The 23,040-nt window shown below is 35.0% G+C and overlaps 1 protein-coding gene across 2 annotated transcripts in view; it reads left to right on the top strand.

Moving 5' to 3' along the window:
* Nucleotides 1–23,040, top strand: part of ZFPM2 (zinc finger protein, FOG family member 2) — a 584,654-nt gene that overhangs the window by 294,360 nt on the left and 267,254 nt on the right. For both annotated transcript variants that reach the window (XM_036735057.1, XM_036735065.1), the window contains one exon: nt 611–729. In XM_036735057.1, coding sequence (XP_036590952.1) covers nt 611–729 — 119 coding nt within the window. The remainder of the gene's footprint in view (nt 1–610; nt 730–23,040) is intronic.

Genomic DNA, 23,040 nt, shown 5'->3' with positions numbered 1-23,040 from the left:
CATCCCTATGTATTTTGAGTATAGATACTTATCTATCTAAAGAAATAGTACACTTTGAAAATAGAGGGATTTCTAAAACATCTATCAATTTTCTATCCAAATTCTTTGAATAGCTATGAGGGACCCTCATTTGCCAAAGGTTCCCCATGCCTTATTGTGAAGTAAATAAACTCACACTGAGTGCCCCATTAAAGTTACTTTGACAGTCAAGTATATTAAGAGTTTTAACCCTAGTATGTTTTTCTACTTCTTCTTCCATTCCCCAGCCCTGGAACAAAGCCATTTGAAGAAGGGTTATTCCCTCTGATTCTCAAAGGCTTGCTAAATAGAAATGCTTTCAGAGTGTAATGTGTGTGAAAAGATGTGAGAAAGAAATTGGGCTCCATAAGCTAAATTTGAATATAATTATAAGGAAAAGGTTTAGTTTTTTCTTTCTTTCTTTCTTTCCTCAGGATGACAAGATCAGTTGTTTTTCAGACAAGCATAATTAATTCTCATTATATGGGTCCTCAGAACATTGTGCATGTAAAACAAACACAAAGACAGAGGTGGCTGTTGTCAAGGCACAAGTGAAAGTACTCTAAACATGGCTTGTTTTCTTTGTCTGCAGGAGAGTTGGAGGTGGTCCAGAAGGATGGGGAGCGCAAGATTCAGAGTCGGCAGCAACTTCCGGTTGGAACAACATGGGGGCCTTTTGCTGGGAAGATGGATCTGAATAATAACACCTTGGTATGTGAATGCTAAGAGACAGTTGAATCTGAATACTTTTGTTGTCCCTCAGGAATTATCTTTGGTTGCCTCCCAATGAAATCACTTAAAACCGGTTTGTTGTTGCTTTTCATGGACAGAGCTGCTTGGATTTTTTCCAAGTGCCTCGTCTCTGACAGTAATCTACGCAGAGTTTAGAAGGGAACAGGTTAATCATGCTAAATGGCTGTTTAGTAAGGTAATTTATAAGGTTCTTGCTTTATCTCCTTAGCCAGGCTAATACTGTTCACATTTAATAACATATACAATTGCCTTTATTTTTAAGATGACACAAATTAATTGTCATACAATTCAGGTTTACATGCAGAACAAGAAATAAGTAAACAACTTTGTTATACTCTGGTAATATTGTTTGAACCTGTAAAACCAGGGCCAATTAGAATTCTAAATTCTGTCCTTAACTTGTTCTCTTGTATAGGAGTTAGAATCAAAATAACTCACACTCCATATCACAGGTACTGCTTCCATCTCCTTAAGTAGGGGATGTCTGTTAACTTGTTTGTTTTTTTAACTTTTTGATAACTGTATTTCAAAATAATTGCCCATCTTTTCATCTTAGGTATTTTATTTTTTGCATGTAAAGAGATTTCTAAAGAAAGTCCATAGGCTCTACCAGATTGATAACAAAACTCATGACACACAAAAAAGGTTAAGAATCCCTGTCCTAAAGGTTTATAAAGTAGAGTTAATATTGATTTTACTACTGAATTAAGTTGCTGTGCTTCAGTACTTCAAAGAAAGTGATTTTGTTGGTAGATTGTAAACACCTTCCCCCTCCCCTGCCATGATTTAGTAGATTTTTTTAAAAAGATTTGATGTGGCCAAACACACAGACACACGTCCCATCCCATCACACTGTGGATCAGCTTAGACAAGCAGTTCCCACAAGAGCAGTCTGTTATTGGGCTTAAAGTCCTTCCAGCTTGGTAGGACCTGACAGAGGTCATAGGCCACTGGGATAGCCTTTTATAATATAGGATCACCTCCACTTTGTGACAGGACATCAGAGTAGGCCGTCAGAGCAGATTCATACCTATATTTTCTTTTAAAAATAATCTTTTGTATCACCAACATGTTCCAGGCACCATCTGACAAGAATGATAGCATGGGAAATTAAGGAGAAGTAAGCACCTACACAGGCAAAAATACAAACCACCAACAACAGCAATCCAAGCAGTATCAGCAAGATTCTGTGATGTATATTTATTAGAAGGTGGAAAGCAATAACTATAGGAAACCCAGGGTTGAAATAAATAAAAATACTTAAATATATAAGATAATTGAATATGAATATGCAAAAATAAACAAATTAAACAAATAATAAATAAATAAATTGGTAAAATCCCCTTAAACTGATTCCTAAAAGACATACACACTTAAGCTCTGAAGGTATTAAGGAGCTCTTAAATCAAAGGAGACTCTTCCCCCTATGGATAGAGACTGAATAGCACCATCCTTATTACTGATTAACAACTCTTTACAAATATACAAGGATATACAGGTCCCATAGTTATTTTAACCATAACTCTTGATCTGGTCATAGACAAGTACAATCTTTCTTAGTCTGTCATAGTTGATATGTTTGGAACTGTGCTGCTCCCATATCTTTGTAGGTAACCTGTAGCTAATTGCTTCAATTAAAATATTTTCCAAATTGTGGCCATCATCAGATACATAAATTCCACACAAGATCTGGAGTGCTAAGAGTGGTGCTAACTAGGCTATTTGAAACAATTCTATCCCTGAATGTTTATTCAATGAGGATCAAAGGAACATAGAGTTAGAGTAGGAAGGAATCTTAGAAACCATTTAGTACAAAGCTTTCATTTTAGAGATGAAGAAACTGAGGCATAAAGCATTTAAGCAACTTGCCCAAGGTCAAACAATTAGTGGGTACCTGGGTTAGGATTTTAGCCCAGGTTTTCCTGACTCAAAGTCTAGTATCCTAGCCACTAAACCAAGCTACCTCAAAAACTTCAGAATTTCAGGCATTCCTAGGATCCAATCTAGATCCAGAGAATTTTTTTTGATTTTAATTTTAATTTTTAGTTTACAACACTCAGTTCTACATAATTTCGAGTTCCAGATTTTCTTCCCTCCCTCCCCTCCTCCCTCCCCAAGATGGCATGGAATCCCATATATCTTCCATGTATAACTTCGCATTGAATTAATTTACATACTAGTCAAGTTGTGGAGAAGAATTATGACCAATGGAATGAATCATGAGAAAGAAGAAACAGAACCAAAAAAACCCCCTAAAAACAGAAACAGAAGAGAGAAAAAAAGGGGAGAAAAAAGGCAAGCCTAAAGTGTGCCTCAATCTGCATTCATACCTTGTAGTTCTTTCTCTGGATGTAGATAGTATTCTCCATTGTGGGTCCTTTGGAGTTGTCTTTGCACCTTGTGTTGCTGAGAAGAGCAAAGTCTGTCAAGGTTAGTCCTCAAACAATCCATATATCTGTGGTTGTGTATAATGTTCTCCTGACTGTGCTCCACTCACTCAGCATTATCTTGTGTAGGTTTTTCCAGGTTGTTATGAAGTCTGTATCACCCCAATTTCTTATAGCACAATAGTATTCCATTACCTTCATATACCACAGCTTGTTCAGCCATTCCCCAATTGATGGGCATCCCTTTGATTTCCAATTCTTAGCTACCACAAAAAGAGCCGCTATAAATATTTTTGTACATATAGGTCCCTTTCCCACTTGTGTGATGTCTCTGGGATACAACCCTAGAAGTGGTATTGCTGGGTCAAAGGGTATGAACATTTTTATAGCCCTTTGGGAATAGTTCCAAACTGCTTTCCAGAATGGTTGGATCAGTTCACAACTCCACCAGCAATTTCTAAACCTGAGTTCTGTGAATAAACACAGTGTGCACACACATATACACATATTTGGATAACTATAATATGTTTGTTTTCCTTTGGAATCTTATATATTTTATCCTATCAATTTAAAAAATATATTGTTCTGAGAAGAGATTCGTAGATTTCACTGTACTGCCAAAAGAGTTCATGATGCCCCACCACCAAAAAAAAAAAAAAACCAGGAATCCCCAATCCAGATAGTTTCATAAACCAGGTTGATCAACTGAAGAATCATTGCTTTATGTTTATGATCCCCAAGAAAAATTTTTGTAATAGGAGATCCTTCAAGTCCATTGGCCCCAGAATGGCATTTGCACAGTGCTTGGCTCTCTTTGCATACACCCAGAGGAAACCATTTTGATTTTCATTACTATTCTAGCTAATGGAGAGCTCCTGCATTCTTTACAAGCAAAAAGAGATTGTGCAAATGTCAAAGTTTAAGTTAAATCATAGTCTAAATCTAGTTCATCTGTAGTGTGTTTCCCTCTTTATTAGGAGGATACTAGCACAATCTATAGTACATTGAACCAATCATCCTTCATAGCTGTTACTGTCTACTGAAGTAGTACCTACTATTAAATACCTTTCATTTGCATATTATTGACATAAGAGATTATGGACCTTTTCCATTATAGTATATCAAATTAATGATAGTCTACATGTAAAATGCAATTTTCTAATTAATCTATATATTATTATGCTCTAAGTATATATATATATATATATTGAAATATTGCAGTTGCTACAATGAAATGCTTTGTTAGCAGTAGCCCTATTTATCTCTATTAGTTTATCTATTTTTATTTAGTTTTTAAATCTTGAGGACACCATTTGTACTATGTAAGCCGGAAAAAATGCCTGCTTAGGAATAACTTTAAATATGTTTTATTAAGTTTTAGCCTGAAAAAAGATATGTTATATATTTTGCAAATCCTAATATGCCAAGTTAAAAAGAAGTTATTATTATTGCTTTGAAATTTCAAGGATCCATGATTTGAAATCCCAATAACTTTAAAAGATTTGTGGCCTTGTAGACAGCAAACATAGCTAATGAAATTTCATAATGAAACTGATTGTCAGAATTCAGACATGCAGTTCATTGCTAGATTCATACTCGAGCCCTTTCCAGTTGGGTAGAGATTGCCAGAGCTTGCATTTGACTCTCATGCTCATTAAATGGAATACTAGCGTCACTTTCATACTGTAATGAGGGATGTGAGTAGTAATACTTTAGTATACTTACTTAAAATGTGTACATTTATAAATGGGAATGCTGATAAAATCATAAAATTTGGTGGAATTAAATTGTTTCTGAACTATATCTTTTGAATCTAAAATGTTGAGTCTAATGAAATTGGTGAAAAATCAGAATAACTTTTCTTGGTTTTATTTAAATTGTCATATGGAATCTTCCCAATTCTTACCTGTTCAGTGAAGTCAAGTTCCCTGTTTTCCAAATGATTATTTCAAAATTCCTTTGTATTTCCTTTCAGGTGTTTTTTTGTTTGTTTGTTTTAAACTTTAAGGTTGGACCATTCTCTATTCACACATACCCATTTTCTTTCATTTTTTAATTTTATTTCAATTAAGAAAAAGAAATCTTCCTACTACTAAATTCTTCTCCCAATTGAGCAAATTCAAAAACAAGACAAAAAATTAGCCATGAAAAAAAAGTCTCAATAAATAGCTGCATAGACAGACAGACAAATTCCCACATTATCCATGTCCAAAAATGTAGGTCTCTTTCATTTTAACTTAGATCACTTCATCTCTGCTGGTGGATGGGTAACAAGTTTCATCTTCATTCTTTGTGACTCTTTTTTGGATACATACCCTTTTTTCAACTCCACTAGATTTTTTTTTGCCAAATTTAAATTTTCATTTTTCAAGAATTCATTTAAAAATATGAAAAATACTTGAGCATATCATATCCTTGTTCATTTGATTTTCTGAAACTCTTGACATTGGCATAAAATTTAGTTTTTGAGTGGAATTTTCATTTGCTTGTAATCTTTTTTAAAGGAATTTTATTAGATTTTAAAAAATTAAACACAGACAGCCTGAGGTATTGTAAAGTCAGTTGATGAATAGAATATATCTTTTTTAAATCTATGAGGTATTTATATATTTTGTTATGCTGAAAGTTAAGTATTAAATCCAAAATTCTTTCTATGAAATATTTAAATAAATGTTAATTTTATCTCTTTTTAAAAATGAAATGTTTTACTAAAAATTCCCATTTTTAATTTTCTCTTGAAAATAATGTTTGCTTCTTGGTTTTAGTTATAATTTCATATTATTTAAATTGATCAGTAACAAGAATGGCACCATTATTTTACAAAAGGAAGGATAATTATTAAAATTAAATTTGGTATTTCAAATTTTTTTCAAAAAAAGAGGAAGAAAATGAGGAATGAAATATATAGTTCAGTGATGCCAACATAGATCCCAGACAGAATTCTAGAACCTTTTATTCACAGCATACACCTATTAATCACTTACTAACTATATGCCCTGTTATATATTGAGTGTACAAAGCCAAAATGAACGAAAAAAAATCCCAGACAGCAAGGGGCTTCTATTCTACTGAAAGGATGCATTTGCATAGTTAAGTAAGTGCTGAAAATGGAGGGTTAGGGAACATAAAGAAAAAATCTTTCATGTCCTTTTTTTGTTAAAGACAAGATAAATGTGGGCTAGATAGTTCAATTAGGATTAAGTAAATTTCAGTCTAGTTAAATAGCTAGACCTAAAGAGTAGCCTTGCATTTTCCCACATGAAATGTTTCTATTCTGTAATCATAATAGCTAGCATCTATATAACCTTTCAAGATTTACAAAATGCTTTACAAATATCATCTCATCCTTTTCTAACAACAACCTCGAGAGGGGAGCGCTATCATTATTCCCATTTTACCAGACATGAAACTTGAGCAAGACAGAGGTTAGATGACTTGCCCAGGGTCACACAGCTAGTAACTATCTGAGACAGGATTTGAACTCTAGTCTTCCAAACTCTAGGGCACCTAGATGGCACAATGAATAGAGTCCCAAGGATGGAAGCAGGAAGACTCATTTTCCTGAGTTCAAATCTGGCCTCACACACTTACTAGCTATGTGACCCTTGGCAAGTCACTTAACCCTATTTGCCTTGTTTTACTCATCTATAAAATGAGCTGGAGAAGGAAATGGTAAACCGCTCGAGTCTCTTTGCCAAGAAAACCCCCAAAAGTTGTAGAGAACTGAAAAATTAGTCAAAAACAACAACTTCCCAACTCCAGGTTGAAGTAGTCTATCCACTGGGCCAAAAAATGCTTTACTATATGTCATTCACTGCTGTCACTGCTATCAAGAACCTCCCCCCCAAATGACAATGAAGTATCAGAATATGATGCTAATAGAGAATGACTTCTTTTACCTTCAACAAAATATAAATATGTTATGATTATTTAAAGTACATTTGAATAATTGAAGTAATAAAATTACTATTTTATTACAGCTTTCTGACTTGAATTAGGAATGAAGATTTATCATATATCTCAACCCCAGGAGATTTATTTCCTTTATTACAAAAAGAAAAATCACCTTCTAACCCTTCCTTACTCAGCTCTGAATCAAATCTAAAATTGGAATACTCCATTAATTTGTCTTAATGCGAACTGAAGCGATGTTACTCAGTTCACACTCCTAGTTTTGGCTCAAGAGATTCAGCAGACTAATTAATTGAACATAGTAACTGAGTCATCATGCCAGATGTCAAATCCTCTTCAGATCTTTCAAATTCCCATCTTGAGGTGCATTAGCAACACTCAGCCTCCTTTAGTTTATACCTTTTTTGTTGGCATATTTTTCCCCAGACCAGACAAAGAGGATATAGACAATTCAAGATGTTTTCTTGTTTCTATCTTGTCCTTGACTTGAGCACTGGTAATGGCACCTTGATTAAAAAAATGCAGAGGTATTTATTGGCTGTTCACATTTTTACCTGGTACAGACTGACCTGATGAGTGGGACAGAAAGTTATTCTTGGAATAACTGGCCATAGTTAACCTAGCTTTGTTGTTGGTGTTGAATCATTTTCAGTAGTGTCCTACTCTTCACGACCCCATTTGGGATTTTCTTGGCAAAGATACTGGAGAGGTTTGCCATTTCCTTCTCCAGCTCATTTTATAGAAGAGGAAACTGAGGCAAACAAGAGTAAGTGACTTCCCTAAGGCCATCCAGCCATTCAGTGTCTGAGGCCAGATTTGAACCCAGGAAGATGAGTCTTTCTGACTCCAAACCCAGCACTCTATCCATCATGCCACTTGGCTTCCCCTTTATTAGGACAGATCTTGATCTAGTGGCTTACTCTGCCTCCAGTTTCAGAGCCATCCCTAAGAACATAGCAAATCAGGTTGATCATTATGTAAGCTGTTATTATTATTTTTAATTGTCCTCATTATTGTGGCTATCATCATTAATATTATTATCAAGGACCTCACAATTCAGAGAGGTAACTTGGAAATAAACTGGTCTCTTGGAACTACACAATGATTCAGGGAGATCATGGGGAGAGAAAACAGCATAGGCACTTTGTGGATAAAACACAACAAAACCAGAGGCCTCAAAGATACCCACTCAGCCATAACAGTAGGATTGAGGCTCACGGCCTACTTCTCTTTCACACACCTGTCAGTCTGCATTAGGCTTGTTCTTTACACTTGACTTTTGGTGATCATTAAAATATTTCTGGCATATGAGAGAGGAAGAAGAGGTTCAAAAATGTGATTTTTCCTGGGCTTGCAGCCCTGCCAATAAACATGGTACTTTAATGACTTATGAAGTATAAAATTTTTAAAAAGATAAAACTTTAGCGATGAAGGCTGGGGAAAAATTGAAAGCTCCTCTAAAACAGTACTAAGTTTACATTTTTGAAGTCTTTGGATGTTCACATTGTGTATGCAGTATTTGTGTCATGAAATCCTTGTCTGAGAACTCATGGAATGCAGGGATAGTACTGTATACATAGGACCTTTTATGCTATCACTTGTCAGGTGCTCAATAAAAAGCAAACAACAAGAAAAACAATTCAGGAGATTTGCTACTTGTATTTTTAGCAACAGTCATTTGTTATGATCATTTTAATAACAAATTATTTTAAGTTAATTTGGCTAATTTCTTGAATCTGATTATATTTCATTAAGTTAGACACAAGCAAGAAATTCCCACTTATTTATTGTACAATTGTAGATCTTTTTAGTCATTTTAATACATTATCATAAATGATGTATTTTAAACTATAGTGAAATAAATATTTTAATATCACTTTCCTTACCCATATTTAAAGGCAGCATGGAATTATGGATGGCAGCACTGGATTTGTGATCTGAAAACTTGAGTTCAAATCCTGCTTTAAATACTTACCAACAATTTTATCCTGAGCAAGTCACTAAAATTCTCTGCTTCATCTGTAATATGATGTAATTGATGACTTCTAATGTGTCTTCCAGTGCAAATTCTACGATTGTATAGTTTACATTTGTAATCTCCCAAGATAGTCTTTGTATTTTTTTGTTTACCCATTTGCCTATTTTTCCATATATGATACTGTTTTTTGTTTCATGAAAATAATGAAATAGATACTGTACTTTGCTATTGGCTCAAATATTCAGTAAGTTGACTCCAGCTATGTCTGTAAGATGCCATTATAGCTAGATAAAAATTCAAATTTAATCAGCCAGATATTTGGGGTACATAATATCAAACATCTGATTTTTTTTCACTGAAAAGGATAATCATTTTAATGCCATAGTTATATAATTCTTTTCATATATTTATATATGTATATTTTCTTTCACTTTGAATAACTCTTACTCTTTTTGTAAATAGGAAGATTTACGATTTACACATTGTAGGTACCACTTTCAGTTGCTGATCACCACCCATCCATATCCTCCAATCCTGTGCAACTATTGTCAGTGTTTCTCCATGAATCCTCACAGGTTTGGGCTGGGAATGGTGGAGGGCGGGGGGAACCAAAAGGGGAGCCTCTTTTTAGTTCTCTTGATATGGTGTGACCAGTGGAGCAGATGGGCTGGTCATCAGTAATCCTTTGATGATACAGGATTGACCACTATTTCTAATCATGCATCTCTTTGATGCCATCTTTTAAATTAATTTTATTCCCCAATTCATGGTTGGTAACATGTTACAACCTACTCATATCCACCATGAATCTTTCTGTTGCCCTTTGGCTGACCTTCAATTTTGATTCTTCAGAGACTATGAAACCATGTCTAATGTCCATTTAACATTACTAAAAAAACAGTGATGTTTTAAAAAAATCAATAATCCTCTTAAACAACAAAAATAATACTACAAAGCTTTTGCTATGTTCTGTATGTTATTTTTCCCATTAAAATGTGAGCTTCTTGAGGACTGGGACTAATGTCCTTAAATCTCTTAGTGCTTAGCACAGTGCCCCGACACTTACTAAGTACTTAATAAATGCTGTTCTACTGAGAGGCTGGATTCAATGATGAGTTACATGCAAATGACACCTAAACTGAAGTCTCTAGCCTGATGTTTTTATCTAGCTATTGTTAGAGTTCTCTATGTTCACAGGTGTGTTGTTGCTTATTTTTTTCTTTTTTCCCATTTGACTGTCACATGACTCAACTCACTTCCCAGACTCTTTCTTTTATTGTCTTCCTTATTATCAACCCTGGAGCCATTGATGATTTCCCACGTTATTTTTTCCCAGCATTAAATTTTCTGTTCACACAGTTACATCTCTTACTCAGGTCCTAAAAACTACATACTTAAGAGTATTCCAATAGTCTATTTGCCAGGTTCTCTATTTCTCCCCATCTCCAGTCTAGAGTACACATGCCAACAAGAATCATTTTCTTCAAACATCATTTTGATCATAGCAGGCCTTCTGTTAGCCCTAGGGTAACTCCCATTTGCTTTCCAAAGCAATTTAAAGCAATGATATTTAGCCTTAAAGGGATTTTGCCATTTTGCTTTTCCCCACAACATCATGGTTCATATTCTCTACTGCAGTTAAGTAAACTTATTTTCTGTTCACAAGTCAATTCATCTGTCTTTGTCTCTATCTGTCTCTATCTCTGTCTCTCTCTGTCTCTCTCTTTCTCTCTCTGTGTCTTTCTCTCTGTCTCTCTGCCTCTGTCTTTCTCTGTCTCTCTGTCTCTTTCTGTATCTCTCTTTCTCATTAGCTCTCTCTCTCTCTCACTCTCTCTCTCTTTGTCTCTCTTTCTCTCTCTCTTTTTCTCTCTTACACACACACACACACACACACACACACACACACACAGTACATATATATTTCTCTCCAAGCTTAATCACTTTCCAAATTTATTTACATTTTATTCTCCTTCCCACCAAATTATATTGCTTCATATTTATTTTAAGACTGAGCTCCAAGTAGATTTTCTAAATTAACCTCTCAGCATACTTACTAGTTTGCCCTACTCGATTAATATATGTTTATATGTTTGATTTTGTTCTGTCTCTTTCATTAGCTTGTATATTTTTCAAGAACAGGGGCTGTAAATTGCAGTAAGACCTACCCAGTACAGTGGTCACTATACTTATGCTGACTAATGAGTACAAAAAATGACCTATGAAGCAATTAGGGAGGAGACACTGAGACCTTGTTATAGTAATTATAATTTAGATTTCATCAAAAAGAGATTTTAGGGCCTTCACTATGATATGGTTGAAGGCCAGGGAGGTATTCTTCTCTACCACATATTCTGTGAAGTTTCATCCAGCACAGCTCTTTCCAGTGACAAACCATCTGGGAAATTCCATCTGTCTCTGTTTGGAAACTGAGGTGGCAATCGCCCACTGTGAGCAATTTTCTATTAACTTCATGGATAAGATCAGTCAGATTTATACTGAATTGATGGGATCCGTAAGAGCAGAGTTGTTCCAAGAGGAGACAAATGCACTGACTCCCCTAATTGGGCTTAGACCAGTTTCATTCGCTGAAGCCCTTAGGTTCTAGCAGTACTGTGACTTATAACCTAGTTAATTGTACCCTTTTCCTCTTGGGGAAAGCTGGTGAATTTCATTATTGATGGAGATTGTAGATGCCTCCCATGGGGAGGGCAAGATCCTGACTTCTCTTGTACATTAGCTCCTCTGTAAGGAGCTGACAGAAACAGAGTGGACAGAAGAAATGCTTAAAGGACACATTGAAGTAGAACTCCAAATGTTGTTGCACAGCTGTGGAAAATGGCAGACAGACCAACCTGATATGTAGTATTCATTCATTCAGTCGCTTCTTCATTTATTGATTAAGTGATGACATCATAGGAGCCATTAGGAGAAAAGGCAATGGTGGACTCTAATTAGAGACCATAAGTGAACATGAGAGCTTGAGTTTTTGAATGTGTGTAGTTGTCACTGGTCACTAATCTTGTCAGTTCTGCAGACATTGTGGCATTCATTGTAAGTGGAATGATACAGAATATGAAGAACAATGTTAGGCATACAGAAATATACTTTTCCTGTTAATTAATTACCATGCTTTGGAATTAGTCTCTCACCTGCCCAACGTCACTCTTTTTCACGTACTCTAAATGATTGTTGAAACTATTGTGTACTCGTCTGTTTTTGCATGATTTTAAAGTCTAGGAATACAAAAATAAAATTTCTAAGTAGGTCATTTCTTCACCTCATTTCACTCACTATTATATCAAAATGAACTGTTTTTGAGGATGCTACTCTTTTTTATTTTTGTGTTCTGAAAAAGGTGGTGTAGTGCATAGAGTGTTAGGCCTAGAGACTCATCTTCCTGAGTTGAAATCTGGCCTCAGATACTTAATAGCTGTGTGACCCTGGGCAAGTCACATAATCCTATTTGACTCAGTTTCCTCATCTGTAAAATGAGCTGGAGAAGGAAATGGCAAACCATTTCAGTATTTTTGCCAAGAAAACCCCAAATGGGATCACAAAGAGTCAGACACAACTAAACAACTGAACAACAACAACTTAGCTGTGTTGAGAAGAGGCTAGGTGGATGGAGAGTTTAATTTCCTATTTAGTTTTTATTTCCTTGTGTTATTTAAATGCTTTTGTTCTTATATCAGAGACCGTTCCAGATATACCGTGTGTCTTGGGCATTATTTGGCATCTAGTACAATAAATCACTCAGAGCCTGAGGGTTCAAAGTCCTTTTGCTAATATCTTATTCTAAAACCTTCAATTAGAAGCCATTCTCAAGATGGCTAAGGACAGTTTCAGATAATAAAAACTGCTGGCAAGAAGGTAAAAATGCAGTTGGAAAGGAGGTTCCTTGCAGCCCAATAAGCTCCCCACGGAAGACCTAAAAACTGTTTTATACCCTTCTTGACCAAAAGTCCCATAGCTGTGTCCTAGAGCAGCCTACATAGGGGTAGAGGTAATTCAAATTGTCCCGGGCTGTTCTCAAACAGTAGGTTATGAGCACCCGAAAGTGTACTTCTACTTAATAATCAGTCAATAAATTCAGCTAGATCTTTAGCAAATGCATTTATTTAAATGACATAGCAAGACCTGTAATTATGAATAATTTTCTTCAACACAAGCAACATATTTTCTCACAGATAAACCCAAAGGTACAGAGTAGGAAATAGCAGGTAGGAACTCAAAGCATAATGATAGTGAAGCATATATGTGCAGGACACACAAGGCAAAGGCTATTCATAACTCTGTAGCTGCAGGACCTTGATGTCCTTTCTCTTTCCAGAAGGTCCTCCAGAAAAATTGTTGTGAGTCACTCCGTTATTCAGCTCTGTATGGAAGGACAATGTGTCCCTGATGGACTGGTACTGAACTGGGCTTGTTACTCCTATAAATGGGATGTCTCAACTGCATGGACCAATGTATTGCTGGAAAGGACAAGTCATTTGGTGGCTGTACTAGCTCCTCACTAGATTCTACTACTGTTAGACTAGGGTTTCCAGGTCACTTAGTGTTTATAATGCTATTTATATGTGTGAGTGGTAGCTCAATTAGCCAATAAATTAATCAACAATTCTGCATTAAACAACTGCTATGTGCCAGTCATTGTGCTAAGAAATTGAAAAATCTGAGAAGTCAGTGTTTGACTAGAAACCCTTTCTTCATAGCAGTTACATAAAGACTATCTTTTGCAATGGAGCTAGACCTTCTTTTTGTGGGGCCTGTTACTATTTATGGCCTTGCCTTCTTGTCTTTCACCACCACACAGCCTCTGCTTCTAAGCAAGCCACTCCATATATCATTACTGTTATGGTATTATAACACATCCTTGTTGAAAGCACATTGTCATTTACACATAGATAATGTTCATACTAAGGGATATATTTCAACATGAAAAATAATATATACAAGCCCATGCATGAAGTATGTCTTTGCTGATAACTAATTTGTCAGAAAACATGGCAGATGATACTGCTGACCCATTGGCACCAACTTTAAGAAGACAATGAGAGAAGGTCAACATGATTAGAGAGAAGGAGAGTAGAGTCTACAAATTGTGGGGCTCTTAACTTCAATTCCTGGTAAAATGCTGACACCTCTTCTTAAAGGATTGGTTACTGAATTTTAAGAGGAAGCAGTGATCACAAAGAACCATAATAGCTTCATCAAGATCTACTCATGTCAGACTGTGTTCTAGGTATGTGTTGAACTTTATGGTTTCTGAGATCCCTTCCAACTCAGCAGTTCTGATTTTCTTATTTGCCTTTAGTCTAACCCCTTATGCTAAACTAATGGAAGTTGCACTTTTTTGTGTTTGTGTGGTCTTTCTACTGCCTGATAACCTTTGAAGATTCTCCTCTTTCATTTCATTATATAAAAGTTGCTTTAGCATTTACCTATTCCCTAAATATATCCAACCCAACTGTACCATGTGGCAGGAAACACTGATTTCAATGATCAAAGGCTAGTAGCCTTTGAGCATCTCATTGTAGGTAACCCTTCTGTGCCATTTGTAATGAGTATATTATTTTTTCACTTAGAGCCAAGTAACCAGACTATGTATATCAGCTTCAAATCAAAAGGTCTAGGTGTATATGTCTGATTGTTTTCATAATAGATGTATTATAGTTGTAGACTGCTGGAGAATTACAAAACAAAGCCTCATTTTTCCCTACTTCAATCCCATTACTTCTATACTGTTCCTTTTATGGCCAATATGTTAGGGAAAAAAACTCTTAAGCTAATGAAATGCTGAATAATGAACTATCTGATGTATAGTTATATAAATGTACTGCAATAACAGTAGAATAATTTTGATATAGACCAATTTGGGGATTTCAAAGTAATGTTCCCTCACTTAAGAGGAATGAGAGAGGCAATATAGATACTACGCAAAAAAAAATAATAAACCAAAAAAACTTCTGAGCTGAAGTGATTTCTGGGAACCTGGCAATAGCTATAGGTAAGAAATGTCTGCAACACTTGAAGAAAATAGGCCTATTTGCTCAAACTTTTCTTATACTATCATGTCAACTTAAATCAACTCATTTATTTCAGTCAGGCACAGAGAAAGTTGGAGAAAGGTTCTACTCAAAGCCAAAAATGAGAGAATATACTTTCTCTAAATAATTTGCCTTTCTGCTTTCTTTTTGACCTCTAACATATACATCAAGATGTGTTATAATAGTAGTCTATTTAAAATAAAAGAATATACTATTTGGATAGAAATCTCTGCATTTTCTAACCTAGAAATGAAATAAATATAGCAAAATAGGCTAATGGTTTTTCATTACTGATGGTAAAAAAAGTGTATATATTTGACTTAAGACAATTCTATCTGAGTATGAAAGCATATTCGTAAACCTCATCGAGTTTCTCTTACAGTTGGAGTCCAATACAGAAAAGTAGGGTAAGGAAAGATAGGAAATTCGGGATGACAGAAAAAAGTTCCCAGTAATCTTCTTAATAAACTTACAAAAGAAAGGACCAAGGAAGACTAGTAATCATTATGAAGATGGTGTCAGTGATGTTTCTTTAATGGAGATCTGAACATTGTTTTAAAATAGAACTATCTTTTTTAAAAAAAGAAATGAAGCCTTCTGTTTTCTGTCTCAGTGTTTTCCCAATATACTACCCTTCCCCAATGTATATTTCTCAATATACATTTAGCCCTTTCTGTGTAACAAAAAATACAATTAAGAAAAATCTATAAAAGATGAAGTAACCATACCTGACAACCTATGCAACATTCCTCCCCATGGTCCCGCGCTGCTTTACTGAGAGTAAGATTTATAGAGTTTAAAAATCTATTAAATATTGTATGATATGGTCCCTTTATTTTACAAATGAGGATGAGTAGATATATAGAAATTGTTACCCTATTGAGTATCTATTAAGTAGTAGAGCTATGATTCAAACCCAGGTCCTCTGACTCATAATCCAAAGATTTTTATACTACAGGAAAAATATAATAAAATATATATTCATTTATTAAGGAGTAAAATAATTTTATTCTGTCATTGGCAGCAAGCAAAAATGCATATTACTAAATTATAAATATAGATGTATGAATAATATTTTGTTTGTAGAATAATTAGAATGTAGAAAATTAATATAATCAGTGTGATTTTTATACTTACTCATCAATTTTTCTGTCCTTGGATTTAAGAATAGGACCACAAGACAAAGAGCAGGGCCAAATGTCAATGAGTTTTTAATATTTTGATTTTTTGTTATTGTCAATATTGAATTGTGCTCCTAGCAGTGCAAAGAGTGATTAAATATAAAGATTTTTTTATATAACAAACATTTTTAGAAAGAATTCCTTCAGCATTGTCTTTCAAGAGATTTGCACTAGAAAAATCATTTCGTTTATTTTCTATTTCTGAGTGTTTTGTCTTCGAATGTCAGGAAATCTTTGCTGGTTTTATGCCTTCATTTGATAAAAGATCGACAAAACATGTTCACAGATGACACATTGCAATCTTGGCAAACTTTTCTCTGATTCAAGCCAAACATGGAACAAAAATTTTAAATCATCGGCATCTGGACCAAACCTAAATTTTTCTTCTTTTCAGACAGACAGTCAGGTACTACTTCATTGTTTATTGTTGGCAGACACTGATAAAGCCAAGTAAGGTCAGTCAGTTAGTCAGCCAGCATTTATTAAGTACTATGTGCCATGGACTGTGCTAAGGTCCTGGAATACAAATACAAGTAGAAAAAAAAAGATAGTCCCTACCCTCAAAGAGCTTTTATTCTACTGAAGGAAGACAACTAACACATAAAAGGAAACTGAAAATCAAGGGGTGGAGGGAGAGAACAAAGGTACCCTTTGGAGCATGGGAAACAAAGTCCGGAATGCAGCCTGGAGAGAATTGAGACTTAGCTGCCTCAAGGCACCCTCTTTAAATGGAGTTTCAAGTAAGGTCACTTGTATTTTTCCCAATCTCTTTAAAATTATTCATATGGTCCATCAAAATCTATCCTGATCCAAAATGATACGTTGATAAATTTTTAAACAGCAGACAGCAAGAATCATAATGAACATTATGCTGCTAAAAGAAATTCAAACTATCTCATTGCCATCAGGTAGGTGACAGTCACAAACACATTTCATGGCCATTTTATATACAGATATGACAAGAACTCTACAAAAGCATTGATGTGGTTTCTACATTCTTCAGTGCTCCAAATTAATTAAAAGACCTTTTATAATTGACCACACTGAATTAGAATCAGGGTTTTCTTTTTCTTTTTTTTAAAGTTTTCAGGTTTTAATATGTAAGCCTTAGGGCTGATTTAGTCTGCTTTCTCATCCAGTGTAGTGACTTCCCTTATAACATCTATTCAGTCTCTTCTTAAACCTTTCTAATGACAGGTAACTATAATGCATATTAGAATTATGGGATTTTAATTCTAGAAAGGACTTTAAAGGTAATTTAGTTCCATCCCCTAATTTTACATAGGGAAGTTAAGTGACTTGGTTAAACTAAAATAGTGTGCAGTGGACTCTGGAATACATCTTCAGTTTTAGTCTTGTGCATTTCACAACTCATCCAAGCTGAGCAACACCGCAAAAGAGTCTGTAGATTCACACCTGTATGGTTTTCCTTCAGTAAAAGTAGCTATTTTGTCACATTGAGGGTCTGATATAGTTTGAGGTTAATATGTATGTGTAATAGGCAAGTTTGGCTTAATTTTTGGAGACTATAGTGGGAATGCTAGGTAAATTATATATGTATGTACATATATATATAAAACAATTCAAAATTATATTACATCATTTGTAAATTTTCTTTTATCTGCAGTAGCATAATTTCTCATCATAAAGTAAAACACAAGTCCTTTGTGAAATATTGCTATATTCCTGCACATTTTTATTCCTACAAATTTAGCTTAAATACTATTTTCATTGTTTATCATAAGCTGATTTTTTTTTCAAATTGTGTGTTTTATTTGTACTAGTGGTTTCATCCATTTAGGGAACTTCATCCTTGCAAATTTATGACTTATCTGTAATTCAGCATCCAGTGAGTCACCTAAATTACTGAGATGGAATCACGACATGTAGACAGACTTTGTAAGAGACTGAACTTCAATCTGAGTCTTTCTCACTACAAAGCTAGCTCTCCATCTCCTACATGATGCTGCCTATGTTTCCAACGTGACATGTGGATACCTGTACAGTACGATATATGTCAAGTGTTATATTTATTACCTATTCTACACATACATGTGCACACACATATATAGTACATGTAAAATAAAGATATGTGTGCATAAAGTATTTAAGATTGAAGAGATGTGATATAAGGTAAGGTTACATAGTCAAAAACACTTTGTGCAATCTCATATTCCTTCAATCACATTGCCTGTGGCGTATGCTATATTTTTAGTGTCACTCATCAGAGAGTACTTCTCAGGCTCATGTTCAGAGATTTTGGACAATTTGAAAAGTCATTCTGCCTACCCAATTTGCTTTTGAGTTAGGTTGTATTTTAAAATGTTAACTCAATTGTTTGATCGTTGATGACATTTTGGAACTCAGTTCCACGTGAAGTGAATAATGCAAGCTTTAACATAATTGGGAATTATCAGAAAGAGTGAAAAAAAGAAGTTTGGAGAAGAAAAAGGAAAAAAGAATAAAATATGCTTAAACTTTGAGTAAGACACCAAACCACTTCCATTCCCAGGTTCATCTCTTCTTGATATATAACAACATTTGTTGCTAGCAATAGTGCAAGAGTTAAAGTAAAGATGAGGGTGAGCCTAAGTCCCTCAGTCTGATTCTAATCTCACATTAACACCTATCTTTTTAAATCCACTGTAGCACATGAACATGTAAGCATATTAGTCCATTTTTAGATACGCAGTGATGCCTGCCTGTGTGTTTGAGATAAGCATCTGGACCCAAGTATATGTCAAATACAGTTTCTAAAGGAAGACAAGATAACATTTGCCTTGGTTAAAGAAGCTCAGAATTTGTGAAAAGAAAGTTTCTTCTTTATCTGAATATTTTCAGCAAAAAAGCCACTTTTTTTTAGTCCTGTCGTATTCTTTAAAAACTTTGTGGGGATGACAATCCTTAAAAGGAAGCAAATATTTCCAAAGGATTCCAAATCTCTGCTGAGACTCCAAGGAGAGAATGGCAAAGAATGAATAGCTCATGATGAAAGTCAAACAGTGGTTTGCACCATTACTTCATTAATCAAGTGGAGACATTCTGAAAAATGTTTTTCTTTGGTTGCAGCCATCTATTTTTTGGTGTTAATCTGCGCCCTGTGGCAGGGTTTTGTGAAACGAAACAATGAACAGTTGTATCATACCCCCCCATTGTTGTAGCCCCTGTCAGAAGGAGGAGAGGATGATGCAGGTCTGTATCAGACTGATAAGGAAAAGAGGATTCAAAATGGTTGTAGAGGGAATCCGTGGGAGTAGAGTGTGCAGTTTGGGACTAGACAGGCTATGGAACACTGTCTCATGTATCCCTCTATTGGAATCCTGGGGGTTCAGTGCCAGACCTTATGCTTCTCCTTGAAGATTTCCTAATGAAATATTTTGATTGTGAAATTCAGTTGCTGTCAGAAAAGCCAAGGTTCAAGATGCAGTCTAAGTTATTCCATCAGTTTAGGGTTGGTCAATCCAGGCTTAAAAGAAAAACAATAGAAACCAACTCAGAGTATTTTTAATTTTCAGAGGACTGAAGTCCTTGCTATTTTCATTAGAAGCCCACTAAGAAGGCTGTTTATGTCTGTATGTGTTTCACACATTGAGGGTGTGTGTGCGTGTCTGTGTGTAACTCAAACCTTTTCACTATATAGATTCTATATTGGCAGGCCTTTGTGTTCATGAGTAATTTGGCTGTCACCTGGATTCTAAATACCTTTGTTATCCACTGGGATTTTCTTTTTTTTTCTTTTCCTTTTTTAATGGAATACATGTGCTATTTTTGCCCTGGATTATTTTAAAAATTCAAAAATAATTCATAAAATCTTTCATCCAAAAGATCTCCGGTAAACTTTACAAACCAAAGCTTGCTTTAAAGTAGCTAACTGGGCATTGTTTGACCTGCAACTTATAGGCAGACACTTCTTGAGCAGCATGTAGCACCAGTTCAGCAACATACCACAACAGCATACAGGGAAACACCTAATGAGCTAGGGTAAGAAAAATTGGGGAATTATTTTCCTTTGTCTTTTGCCTTTTATTTCTTGGAAATAGCTTTTTAAACAATTGTTAGCATAGAGTTAAAAATGTATGGAGTCAGTGCTTCTTTGTTTGATACATTGTTCCTGGGGTAAGATGAAAATGTACACAGATAGAAAGAGTTAAAAAACAAAGTGGTTGTCAGGAGGATGAATTGTAGGTGATGACCTTACATACCATGGATAGTACAATGCTTAGGTACTCTCAGTTGAGTAGCAGCCAAGTGTGCCCCCCTTCCTGAGGCCTTGCTGATAGAGGGCTACTCCCTCCACAACTCCTAATCTCCTTGTTTTGGTGGGTTTAACTCAGACCTTTAACACTATGTGACTACAATGTCTGTATTTAATCACAAAGAGATACACTATAGTGAAAATGACATATTTACGGGTGTCCTTTCAAGGCACTCACTACTTTTCCAACAGACTGTCATTGTATGGCACTTTTGCAGTTTTTAAGTAACTATCTAGTTTTATTTCCAGATGTGATAACTTAATAATGACACGACTATAAGACTATAAGGATGTGTGTGACTGTGCGGGGGGGGCGGGGAAAAGGGGGAACCCCCTCTGCCCCCTGGTCACAGGTTCTACTCTTTGGCCAGTGAACTCAAAGGTATATCCCACTGATCCCTAAAGAGAGTTCATAAAAGAATGTGGGTGAGTCAGTGCAGATTCATAATCATGACTTCCATAAAATATATCCTAGCATTGGATGGTCAGTGCAATGATCTGTGTGATATGTGTGCGTATACACATAAACACATACATATACAAACACACGTATATATGCACATACATACATGCATATACAAACATATACATGTATATGTGTAACTTTTAGCTTTATCATTCTCATAAATATGATATAAACTTGTTATAATTGACTGTCCCTGTTTGGCCAAAGATATCACTATAGTCTTTTATAGAATCAAAGAATTCTGGAATTAGAAGAGGCTTCTGCAGCCAACTAGTAACTCCCATGAAAGGAATTCATTCTATTACGTCTCATGAGTAACCTGCCAGCCTTTGTTACCTCTCTCAGACAGTATGAGACAATGGTAAGAACACCGACTCTGGAATTAGAGGACCTGGATTCAAATCCCACCTCTTATACTATCTTTGTTGTTTTTGCAAGTCACATCCTTATCAGATATCTGTTTCATCTGCTCTAAAAATGGGAGAGTTGAATTAAATAGCCTCTGAGACCCCTTTCTAGCTCTAAATCTTTGAGCCAATGTCTCCCTGAAGAAATCCATTCTGCTTTTCTTGGACAGCTTTAATAGCTGGGAATATTTTGCTACTATCAAGCCTAAGTGTTCTACTTTTTAGCTTGTAACCTGTTTTTGAAGGCCAAACAGGAAAAAAACCAAATCCCATTGTATAGGACTGCCCTTCAAATCCATGAAAGAATATAAATATTCATCAATTATTTTTCTGCTAAATTCTACCATTCTCTGAGTATAAGATCCCATGATTCTAAATATTATCTCCTGAGTTATCACTATGTGCTAATATTAATGCATATTTATCTTTGTATTTCATTTGTGCATGTGATTTGGAAATGCATCATCAACTATTCAATTATAAGGTACTGGCACAATCTGAGATATATGCCACAATAAAAAAGGCTACAAATTTGGTAAGCAGTAACAAGTATGGAAATAGTAGATCTATCAATAATTTTGTTGAGTTCATCCTTGCAGCTTTACATGTCTTAACTTGTTCTTGAAGGCACAACTCACCTCTGTAGAGATTTGCTATGCTTTAAGCAGAATCAATATAAGAAATATAGAAAATGGTAAATTATGACGTGATAATTCACTTTATAATAGGATCGCACCTGTTAAATATTCTGTTATTTGTTTATGAGAATTAACTTGTCAAGAAAAAACCTTTTGCTTAAGGTGATGCATCTATATTGAAACTAATTCTGCTTACTGATTATAGCAAAGTTGTAGATTCTGATGATTATTCTGTCATCATTGCATTCTGAAAATTTCATTATTTATAAGTGTTGAGAAACCCCAAAATGTTAATTTGCCCCTTTACTACTAGTAAGATAAAAATATAAGACATGTTTGGAGTACCACAATAAGCAATTTAGAAAATTAAACTTTATTTTCATATTTTTAAATGAAAAGGCTTTCAAAATAGTGCCCAGCTCTTGATATAGTGCCTGGCACATAGTAGCTGCTTGATAAAAGTTTATTGATTCATTAAAAATATACAAAATACTAAGAAAAGGGCATGACTAATAAACTATAATAATTAGTGGCGAATTCAGTGAAAAGAAGAGAAAAGGTGAGAGAAAAAAGAAAAATGCCTGTGGTCTGAGAAATATGCCATTAAAATATTACTTCATTTATCCATCCCAGCTTTCAAGTCTTCCTTGAGCATGAATAGTTGAGAATTCTAAATTTTAATGAAATGATGTAACATATGTATCATATAATTGTTCAGTTCTCACCATTTTCCTTGAATATTTCAAATTAAAGCAGTCCCCAGGTTTTAGTAACTCAAATATTTTAACTTCAGCCTTGTGTAACTGCATTAATTTTCCACTTCCATTTCTAAGCTAGAAAAACATAGCGGTGCTGTCAGTGGTGTTATTATTATGTGGCTGGACAGAGATTTGCTGTAAATCTTACATACCACTTGAATTGCAGAAGACAGTTACACTTCATTTGTCAAACTATATGAGCAAGTCAGTCTATCTGTCCTTCTCTTTATAGCTCCTTAT

The sequence above is a fragment of the Trichosurus vulpecula genome, chromosome 1 (assembly GCF_011100635.1).
Source record: "Trichosurus vulpecula isolate mTriVul1 chromosome 1, mTriVul1.pri, whole genome shotgun sequence".
Classification (NCBI taxonomy): domain Eukaryota; kingdom Metazoa; phylum Chordata; class Mammalia; order Diprotodontia; family Phalangeridae; genus Trichosurus; species Trichosurus vulpecula.
Note: the sequence above shows the minus strand (reverse complement) of the source record. Positions and strands in the feature narration are given on the sequence as shown.